General features: G+C 45.1%; 1 protein-coding gene across 1 annotated transcript in view; it reads left to right on the top strand.

Moving 5' to 3' along the window:
* Positions 1-11,121: 11,121 nt before the first annotated feature.
* The window catches only part of TGFBR1 (transforming growth factor beta receptor 1), a 62,262-nt gene continuing 61,825 nt past the window's right edge, over positions 11,122-11,558 (top strand). The window contains exon 1 of the mRNA XM_060199105.1: positions 11,122-11,340. Coding sequence (XP_060055088.1) covers positions 11,250-11,340 — 91 coding nt within the window. The 5' untranslated portion in view covers positions 11,122-11,249. The remainder of the gene's footprint in view (positions 11,341-11,558) is intronic.

The raw sequence follows: 11,558 nt of genomic DNA, 5'->3' as shown, positions 1-11,558 counted from the left end.
AATGTACCTATGAGCTGGGAAAGTAAGGCATTTTTAGGGCAAGGTACTGAGTGAAAGAAAGAACTCAATAGAGGTACTGGTTTTGCCTCTCAGAGCAGTTATTGAACCAGGGGTCACTTGAGCTTCTGCTGTCTGGCTGACAAAAAGTCAGGGCTATCCAAGGCTGTTGAAGATGAGATCCCAAAAGTGGTTCATGTCCAGTGATAAAGTAAACCAGAAATAACTAATAACCCTAACAGAGGATTTCAAGAACTTAGATGATGGTTAAGTAAATAAATAAAAGTTTTAAACACACACACACACACACACACACACACACACACACACATAATTAAACCATAGCTTTCCTTTTATCTAGTTTGGAGTTCAGATTCCTATTACTTGTGTGATAGTTAATAAAAATCTAAATAACAAACAAATTAAGTCAATACTTTTAAGTTAGAGCAATCTGATACAGGTAGTAAGAACAAATGTGAATTCTTAGTAGAGAAACTGTCCTTATTTCAAAAATTAAAGAATTGCTACAAATACACCTGTCTTAAGGAGTGTAGAAATGTACCCTTGTGACAACAACAACCTACAAATCAACATTTCCTCAATTAAGTGACACTGAACGTGGAGGAAAAAGAAGATCATTCCACAAAGAAAATCTCAAGGAAGTGAGCATCTTTGAGTGAAAAAAATCAATACACTTACACAGAGATGCAGAAAATGAGAAAAAGACAACCAAAAATAGACCCAGAAGAATTAAAATACTGAAATTACATACACAAACATAACTATGAATTCTATGGTCTTTAGGGGGGCAAATTGAAATGCTGGAAATAAGCTACACAGAAAGATAGTGAATTGGAAAAGATACAAACAGAACGTGTACACATGAAAACTAAAATAACTTATGCCGAAATGGAAATAGCAAGCAACAGGATAACAGAATTTAAAAACTACTTCCAATGACAGGAATATAAAATCATGCCTAAAAGAATTTCTACAAATATTATGAAAGACTTCTACCAAAGCAATCTAAAAACTATTTTTGAAAAAAAATAAAATTGGGGCTTGGTGGTGGAGCACCTGGTTGAGCAAACATGTTACAATGTGCAAGTACCCGGGTTCGAGCCCCCAGTTACCACATGCAGGGGGGGGGGGGCTTTGAGATTGGTGAAGCAGGGTGGCAGGTCTTTCTGTTTCTCTCCTCTATCACCTCCTTCCCTCTCGACTTCTGGCTGTCTCTATCCAATAAATAAAGATAATTTTTTTTAAAAAATTTAAAAAAGAAAAGAAAGAAATTAAAATCCTGAATGGATGGGGAAATGCATCATGTCCATGCATGAGAATAATCAACTCCACACAATTCCCACCACCAGAACTCCATATCCCATCCCCTCCCCTGATAGCTTTCCTAGTCTTTAACCCTCTGAGAGTATGGACCCAAGATCATTGTGGGATGCAGAAGGTGGAAGGTCTGGCTTCTGTAATTGCTTCCCCAGTAAACATGGGCTTTCACAGGTCGATCCATACTCCCAGCCTGTTTCTCTCTTTCCCTAGTGGGGAAGGGCTCTGGGGAAGCAGAGCTCCAGGACACATTGGTGGGGTTGTCTGTCCAGGGAAGTCTGGTTGACATCATGCTGACATCCGGAACCTGGTGGCTGAAAAGAGAGTTAACAAATAAAGCTGAACAAGTTATTGACTAATCATGAACCTAAAAGCTGGAGTAGTGCAGATGAAGAATTGGGGGGGGGGTCTCCATTTTGTAGATAGCTAGTAGGCATATTTTAGTTATATTCCAAAGGGCCTGTGGCTATACTAGTTTTTTTTTTTTTCCCTGAGCCTGAAATCTGATATGCAGATGGATTCAAGTTATTTCCTGGGGAGATGATGTCATGGCTGGAAAAAGGACCAGAAAACTGGATCGAGGAAGAGAGTAGCTCTCTAATATGGAAAAGGTGTATAAATATTGTTGACTGTAAACCCCATCGATTTGATGTGATCTGGGGCCCATATTCAGCTTAGGAGCCTATGTGGCCTCTGCATCCCTATAGATCTGAGCTCACATTCTGTGGTCATGAGTAGGAACATTCCAAGCTGCCCCAACTTCAGAACCCATCTTCCTCAGGTATGTTGTCCAGCCTCCCTTTGGAGGATGGAACATTCTCTACTGTTGTTGATCCATGTTGAGAACAAGGTCCTATGGGGCCCACGGAGACCCCTAAATCTTCATCTGCACTATTCCAGCCTTTAGGTTCATTATTAGTCAACAATTTGTTTGGCTTTATATGTTAACTCTTCTTTCAGGTACCAGGTTCCAGATGCTACTGTGATGCCAATAGGACTTCCCTGGTCAGACAACCCCATCCATGTGTCCTGGAGCCCCACTTCCTCAGAGCCCCACCCCATCATGCAAAGAGAGAGACAGGCTGGGAGTATGGATCGACCTGTCAATGCCCATGTTCAGTGGGGAAGCAATTACAGAAGCCAGACCTTCCACCTTCTGCACCCCATAATGGCCCTTAGTCCATGCTCCCAGAGGGTTAAAGAATAGGAAAGCTATCAGGGGAGGACATCGGATACGGAATTCTGGTGGTGGGAATTGTATGGAGTTGTACCCCTCTATCCTATGGTTTTTGTCTGTTTCCTTTTTATAAATAAAACTATATTAAAAAAAAAAAAAAAAAAAAGAAAGGGAAAGAGACAGAGGGAGACCCCTGCAGCCCTGCTTCACCACTTGTGAAGTTTCTCCCTTGCAGGTGGGGACCAGGGGCTTGAACCTGGGTCCTTGTGCACTGTACTGTGGACGCTTAACCAGGTGCGCCACCGCCTGGCCCCCCAAGTTTACAAAAACTTTACAGGGCCTAAAACTGTCAAAACAATGCTGACGAACAAGGTTGGAGGACTACATCTACATAATTTCAATGTTTATGTATTTAATTTACATGTATTCCCTTAAGATACAATAATCAAGACGGTGATTTTGGCATTAAGATAAGCAAATCTATCAATGCAAAAGGGCAAAAGTGTAGAAATAAGCCCACAAGTGCACAATCAGATGAATTCTCAGAAAGATACCAGTGACCAAACTGAATGTCACTATGCGGGGAAATGATACTTTATTCATAGTTCATAGTTGACACAAAAGTTTATTCAAGATGATTGGAAGACTTACCTAGATGTCGGGGTCATGTAGCTCAGTCACAGGGCTGAGGACTTACACGCCTGAGGCTTCAGGTCATACCTCTGGCGCCATGTATGCCAGAGCTGTGCAGCACTTCGACCTGCATCTTTCTCCCTATTTAACAAAATACAAATAAACAGGGCAAGGTAGATCACAGCAGAGTGATCACACTAGACTTAGATACCAGAGAGTCCAGGCTCACTCTCTGGTACCACCACGAGCCAGAGCTGAATAATGCTTTGGTCTCTCATGAAAATGAATAAATATTTCATATATATACACTTTTTTTTTTTACTGGGAGTGGTTAATGGTTTACAGTGTAGTTGTTGACACATGGGGTAACATTTCTCATCTCAACCATGATAGGTGTCTACCAAACACTATTATTCCCAGCTTGGGTCCTTTTCCACCACCAAGGACCCCAAAGCTGCCCCTAGCCCCCCCTCCCTGTACTTCCCCAGAGTTCTTATTTTTGGTGAAATATACCAAACCCAGTCCAAGATTCACTTTGTGTTTTCCCTTTCTTAAGTTCTGCCTGCAAGTGAGATCAGTCTATATTCATCCGTCTCTTTTTGGCCTCACTTAAAATGATTCCTTCAAGCTCCATCCAAGATGAGGTGAAGAAAGTAACCTCACCATTCTTTAATAGTTGAATAGTATTCCAGTGTGTGTGTGTGTGTGTGTGTGTGTGTGTGTGTGTGTGTGTGTGTGTATCTCACAACTCATCTCTTGTTGAACACCAAATATATATTTTAAACGTTTAAAAGTAAGAACTAAACCCATAAATCAACTAGAAGAGTACGTAGGGGAATATATTGTGATTGAGGATTTAGATAGATTTTTTTCTAAGCAAAACACAAGAAGAATTAGCTATAAAAATATCTTCAACTACCACTCTTTCCAGATAGCATAAATAAAATAACAACAGAGTGAAAACATTTACCATACACACAACAGATAAAAAGCTCATATTCAGATTATATAAACAAGTCCCATATGTCATTAATAAAAGACTTGGACACTTTACAAAAGACAATAAGCAAGTGAGTAATAACTGCAAAGGCTTAACATTTATTCTGGTTGTGGAGATCATCAGTGTACGGGATTACTGTAGCTATGAGAATTGTAAGGCAGAGTTTTAGACAAAGAGATATGTAGAGAGATTTAGCAGAGTTAATAAGGGTTCATTTTTGTCTTTGATCAAATATTAGTCAGTGCACAAATAGTGTAAAACCCATAAGACTGGAAAAATCAAATCTGGAAGAAAAAGTTACTGAGAAGCTATAAAGTAGATGGTTCTCAGAGTTCAGGCTAGGACAGGAATGGTGCAAGTTCTTTCCAACCAAAGATTTTGTAGAACATACAGAGCACTTAATAAATACTAGAAAGGTATTAATATTAGAATAATAATAAATACTAGAAAGCTCCTACTTTCTAAAAGAGACAAAGTTAATCTTAGAATAATGGCTACTTTGGATTTATCTTAAGGGAGTTTTAATACACCTCAGAAGGATGAAATTGTCAATATTCCCATTTTATACATAAAAAAAGGAAAAAAAAGTTTCACAGCAGGCCTTCATGTTTACAAAGTGGGTTTTCTCAGATGAAGTCTCAGTATGAACATTTGGATGGGTAGTTTCTCCTACTATCTTCTCAGTGGGACAAGGGAAATAGACTAATGGAAGATTTAAATAACAATTTTGAACAACAATTAAACAGACAATGGAAGACAAAAAAAAAGAAAAAAGAAATTAATCAGAAGCACATAACTGACTGCCACAAAGTTTAAAATTTTTTAAAAGAATAAAAAAATATATCAAGAATACCGTACCTTCAGTTTTACAACGTCTAGCATCCAATAATAATAATGGGGGGAAAACCCACTAGATAAATGAAGCGGCAGGGGAAATATAAGCCCCAAATAGAGGGAAACGAAAAACAAAGTCCTAAATGACTACTATGGAAACAGCCAATGAACACACTAACATGGTTATTATAATCATGCTCTACGTACTTGAGAGGTCAAAAAAACAAAAACAACAACAACAAAAAAAAAAAAAACTGTGAACACAACGAAAGGAGAAACAGAAGAGTTTTAGAAGAGCCAAATCGAATTTCTAAAGCTGGGAAACTGAGTAAATAAAAGCAGTCAGAGAGGGAGCAACTTTCATCCCCTGCTGGAAGGAACAGAAAGTGATGGGGCTGCTGGCGAAGGTGCTCAGGCAGTTTCTTATGCAACTCAACATATTTGTATTATTTGATCCAGCTGTGGCACTCCTTCGCTATTCATTCAAAATGAGTTTTAAAAAAAAAAGTATGTATGCACAAAAGCCTGCACAGGGATGTTTATAGCCATTTCATCCAGAGTTGCCAAAAATTTGGAAGGAGCCAAGAAGCTGGTTTTTTTTTTTCAACAGGGGTGTGGACAAATGAAATATAGCAAATCTATCACGGAATGTTATCCAGTGCTAAGAATATAGTATTGGGTCATGAACAGACATGGTGGGTGGCCCGAGTGGGCTCGGCAGGACGGTGTAACATACTCACATGCACCAGGCCCCGGGTTCTGTCCCTGGCTCTGTACATGGTGGGATGGTGTTCAGGTCTCCCTCTCTTTCTAAAATTTTATTTATTTATTTATTCATTCATTTATTTATTTATTTTTAGTTATTTAGCTTTAATGAAAGAGGGACACAAGGAGAAAGAAAGACCAACCTTGTCTACAGTCATACCAGCCTGAACACACCTGATCTCCTCTGATCTCAGAAGAAAGACCAGCCTTACTGCACAGCTCTGGCTTATGGGTGGTGCTGGGGATTGAACCCGAGACTTTGGGGGCCCAGTCATGAATATCTTTTGCATAAGCAGTATGGTATCTCCCAAGTTCATCTTTTTTTTTTTTAAGAGTGAGTGATGGTTGTGATGGTGGGGAAGGAATGGTGGTGCACCTGGTTAAGCACACACACACATATACACATTGCATGTGCAAGGTTCGAGCCCTCACTCCCCACCTGCAGGTTGGGAAGCATCACAAGTGGTGGTGAATGAAGTAAGTCTGCAGGTGTCTAGCTTTCTCTCTTCCTCTCAACCCCCTGTCCTCAATTTCTCTCTGTCCTATCAAATAAAATAAGGGGAAGAAGTGGGGGGGTGTCCCCTGGGAGTGGTGGATTCATAGTGCTGGCAATGAGCCCCAGTAATAACCCTGGTGGCAACAGAAAAAAAAAAGAGTGAATTTGGGTTTGGGAGATAATGCACCTGTGAGAGTGTAAATGCATGTGGTAAATGCACTTTGCCATGTGCGAGACCCAACTATGAATCTCCAGCCACACTGAGCACCATGCAGACGGAAGCTGTACAAACAAGAAGCAGTACTGTGTTGTCTCTGGTTCTCTCTCCCCTTCCCCAGATCTTAATCTCTGTAAACAGTCTACCAAAGTCATGGAACAAAGAAGTTCCTGCAAGAGCCCTGCCAGAAAAATTCTGATGATATGATGACAGTGATCAATGATCAGTTATCCTTATGGCCGCAGATGGCTACTTCAATTCCAAGCATTGTGGCAGTGTTCCATAGAGTGGGTGACTGTGATCTCTCCCTCTCTCTTCTTACATTACGTGGAAAGCAATTATCTTTTTGGTATTTTTTTATTATCTTTATTTCTTGGATAGAGACAGTCATAAATTGAGAAGGGGAGAGAAAGAGAGACACCTGCAACACTGCTTTACCACTTGCAAAGCGTTCCCCCTACATGTGAGGGTGGGGGCTCGAACCTGGGTCCTTTTGCACTGTCACATATGCGGTGAACCAGGTGCACCACCAACTGGCCCGGGCGATACCTTTCAAATTTTACCTGCTAATCTTCAGCTTGTATTTCACTGGTCGTAACTGTTAAATGGCTCTCCCTCTATGCCAAGTGCCTGGGAAAGTGAGGCTTTAGCTTGGCGAGGATTCTGTTATGAAGCAAATATAGGCGTGGATACCGACTGTGCATCTGCTAGCGGTCTCTGCTCTCTACTTGGGAGAAAACACTTTTATGTAAGAAAACAATCCAAAAGGAAAAGCAAATAATGTATTCAGTATAAAGGATGGGGGGTGAGGGGCGGCTCACCTGGTTAAGCACACAGTACTAAGCATGAATTGTACTAAGCGCAAGGACCTGCAAAAGGATCCGAGTTTGAGCCCCCTCCATCCCCACCTCTGCTCCCCGCCTGCACAGAGATGCTTCACAAGCAGTGAAGCCAGTGTGCAGGTGCCTGTCTCTTTCTCTCTCCCTCTCTATCTCCCCCTTCTCTCTCAACTTCTCTCTGTCCTGTCCAATGAAATGGAGAGAATGGCTGCCAGGAGCAGGGGATTGGTAGTGCTGGCACTGAGCCCCAGCAATCACCCTGGAGGCAGAAATAATAAATAAATAAGTAGTGAGGGGTAGGGGTCATGATACTGGGGGGGGGTGAGTTTCCTAAACCTCACTCTTCAATGGATTTGCTAGGATACTTAGGGTCTCTGTTTCTTCCCCCTTTGTATCACAGGTGGATTCCAGGCTGGAGAAAGTGATCTGTAATCTCACCCCCCCCACACTGCCCCGCTTCCCCCCCCCCCCCAGAACCCATGGAGACTGTGAGGAGCATGAACTGTAATGGTGGAGTTGTCCCAGCAGCTATGTGGGTCTGTGTTGCTGTCCGGTGCTGTGGAACGCAGAGGTCTAGCAGTGTGCACACTAGATCCCTCAAAGAGGAAGTGCTGGAGTCAGGATTCCAACCTTAGGGTCTTCAGGCCTCCAAAGATTTCTTCTCAGTACTCACCCTTTCTCCACAGGGGACACAAGCACTTGTCATATTAGATACTGAAGTTTAATGTCATTGTTTCTTCTTCTTTTTTTTTTTTTTCTGGGACTCCGTGCCTGCACTACAAATCCACAGTTCCTGGCGGCCATTGTTTCCATTTTGTTATTGGTATTGTTATTGCCATTGTCGTCATTATTTCTGTTGTTGTTGTTGGATAGGGCAGAGAGAAATCAAGAGAGGAAGGGAAGAGAGGAAGGGAGAGGGGGAACAAAAGACAGACACCTGCAGACCTGCTTCAGGTCTTGTGAAGCGACCCCCCTGCAGGTGGGGAGCCAGGGGCTTGAACCGGGATCCTTAAGCTGGTCCTTGGTGTCATGTGTGCTTAACCCGGTGCCCAGCCCCAAGGTCATGGTTTCTCAGTGTCTTTTAAAGTGTGGTCTGTCTGGTGCCACTGGCAGCAGTGTCACCTGGGGTGTTTATTACAAATGCAGAGGACTTGAGGGTAAACCCAAGCTGGCTATCTATCTACATTAAAAAACAAACTCTCTGCAACCCCACCCCCCACCAGAAAAACAATAAAGGAAAGAAAAGAAAAAAAAAAAAAGAAGAAGACAAAAATAAATCAATCCACCACAGATCTTTTGACCTGAAAGTTTAAGAGCCACAATTTTAAACTCAGACCTTATTGTTCCGTTCTAACATTGTTTATTTATGGGTCCCTGGCTCATGGAAATTTCCTACGAATATCAGGAAAATAAAGTTTGAAAACAGCAGCTTCTCCTTCCTGCTCTTCAGTGTCTTACTGAACGCACTTCACTCCATGGAAAATGTTAAAGGGCCTGGGTGTGTGACACAGAAAATATCCTTATATGGATTAATTGAGGCTTTGGAAGGGAGAGACATGTACTAACAGGAACATATATTCTGATTAGAATCATGCCACGGTAGAAGGGGATGAGCTAAGGAAATGGCGTTAACTAAATATTTACTATGTTCCAGACACTGCTCCAGACATATTACATCATTCATTAGAGGAACCTAAGGCATGTGATTCAACCCCTTTTATTTATAATGGGGTAGGCCCGTGCTGTTACATTTCCATATTAGAGATGAAGAGCCTAAGGATGGGCGAATACTTGCCTGAGGTGAATTCATTCACTCATTCATTCATTCATACATTCACACATTCACTCATTCCTTCCTTCCTTCCTTCATTCATTCTTCACTCAATGTCTCTAATGCTCTTATCTATGCAAAAGGTGGCTAAGAGCAATGAAGAAGCTGTCTAGAGACCTCAGGCATTCCCAGGTCCTAATTTACCACCAAGTCTCCATGAAAGAAACTGGGATTGGAATTTGGCAGAAGCAGTTTCTCTGGGGTAGATAGCATAATGGCTATGCAGAGAGACTCACAAACTTGAGGTTCCAAAATCCCAGGTTCAGTTCCCTGCACCACCATATGCCAGAGCTGAGCAGTGCTCTGGTAAAAAAAAAAAAAAAAAAAAAGAAAAGAAAAGAAAAGAAAGAAAGAAAGAAAAAGTTTCTCTTTCAGCTACCTGCTGCAGAGGCTAAGGTGAAGAGTTGGGGGCCAGAGGAGCGGGTAGCTTTCACAGCCCCAGAGAGGAGGAGGCTGACCGCTGTATCGCTGGTTAGGTAGTTTAGTGCAAGATGCCAGATGCCCACTTGGACAGAGAATGAGGGGGTGTGAAGGGAGGATATAAAAGTTTGATTTGAGAAGGGGAAAGAGAAACTCCCAAATCTTACTATATCGTCTCCTCAACCATATTTTTGCTTTATAGAAATGGAGGCCTAGAAGATTAACTGAGTGTCCTGAGCAACAGGGCAGGTTTCAGTCCCTATCGTTGGCCTTTACAACACACACACACACACACACACACACACACACACACACACACCACACACAGCTCACAGCGGCACTCTAAATAAAGTAAATTATGAATTGATAAAAGAGGCCGATTTTGATTCTGGCTCCCAAGGTTGATTTGATTCCAAGTTCAAATTGCACCGAAAATAAAATTTTCTCCTTACAAGGCTCTGTGAAAGAAAAAAAAAAAGTCCTCTGTTGTATGTGACAACCTCCTTTGTTGTGTTTGTGTCTGAAGAGGGGACTGCGTCTGACAGGAAGAATGACAAATCTGGAACTCTTTTTGGTGTCCCAGAAGGAAGGTGGGTGGAGCGTCTCACAGTCAATTAGGAATTCAGAATGAAAACGTAGCTGAGTTTATTTGGGCTTCTAGTGACACCTCAGAATTATTGTGTGGGCTTGACTAAGGCAGCTCAATGTCCTGACTGCTCCCCGCAACCGCAACCCCTGCCCTGGGGGTGCTGTGTGCTAAGCGGGGAGATCCTCTCGCTTTGGGGGTGGGAGAGTGGGAGATGGGGGTGGGGGGCACTTCCCTTTCCACCAGTATCAGGACGGGAGCAGGGGGGAGAGAGACGGGAGCGCGGAGCCCTGTTCTAGGTAGTGCTGTGTGTGTGTGTGTGTGTGTGTGTGTGTGTGTGTGTGTGTGTGTGTGTCTGAGGTTGCAATCTGAGGCCAGGCACAGGGCATTTAGTTGACCTGGAATTCAGAAAGGGTGGTGGTGGTGGTGGTCGTTGTGGTTGCATGAGTTGCATAGAGGCTGAGTCGTCTATGTTAGGTGGTGGTGGTGGTGGTGTGTTGCATGGGTTAGAGCATGTTGAAAGGACATGGCAGGTCTGGGGAAATGCGCTGGGGACAGGTGGGTGGGTGCAGAGCTGTGAATCGGGGCTCAGGGTCGGGGTGTGAGTGCTAGATTTTTAGCTGCCTAGAAGAAGCTAGAAGAAAAGAGCTGCGACAACACCCCCCACCCACTCCCTCCAAGCCACTCACACCAGAGACTCCCAGAGTTCAGCCCCGGGGTGTCGGGGCTCAGAACTCTGCGGAGCCGGGGCGGTCTAGCCTCTGCCCCTGCCAGGCCTGCAGCGCCCAGCCGCGCAGGTCGCGGCCGCCGTGTGGCAGGCAGCGTGGCCCCCGGGCGCCGGGGGGCGTGGCCTCCGGCCCGTCGCCCGCCTCTCCGGATTGGCTGCCCTGGAGGCCCGGGGGCGGGGCTCCGGGCTGGGTCCCAGTCGGCCGCTCGCGGAGGGCGGGGAGGCGGGGCCGGCGGGAGCCCCGCAGCCAATGGGCGCGCGGCCCCCGAGCAGTTACAAAGGGCCGGAGCCTGGCGGCCGCGGCGGCTGGGGAGGTGGGGCGAGGCGAGGCTTGCGGAGGCGAGGCGGCGGCCGGGCCGGGCCGGGCCACGGGCGGTGGCGGCGGGACCATGAAGGCGGCGGCCACTGCTCGGCGGCCCCGGCTGCTCCTGCTCGTGCTGGCGGCGGCGGCGGCGGCCACGCTGGTCTCGAGGGCTGCGGGTGAGCGGCGGCGCGGGCGGCTGCGGGGCGCGGGCCGGGCCTCTGGCTCGCTCCGTGTCTTTCTCAAACATGGCGCGGGGCCGGGGGCGCAGGTGGTGGCACCCGGGCCGGGGCCGGGCTTTCCGGGTGGCCCGCGCCGCGAGAGCCGCGGGCTGCGAGCCCAGACGGGGCGGGGGCCGCGCTGGGGACCTCCTGGGCGGCGGGCTCCCCGGAGGAGG

This window comes from Erinaceus europaeus, chromosome 10, assembly GCF_950295315.1.
Source record: "Erinaceus europaeus chromosome 10, mEriEur2.1, whole genome shotgun sequence".
In the NCBI taxonomy this organism is placed as follows: domain Eukaryota; kingdom Metazoa; phylum Chordata; class Mammalia; order Eulipotyphla; family Erinaceidae; genus Erinaceus; species Erinaceus europaeus.
Note: the sequence above shows the minus strand (reverse complement) of the source record. Positions and strands in the feature narration are given on the sequence as shown.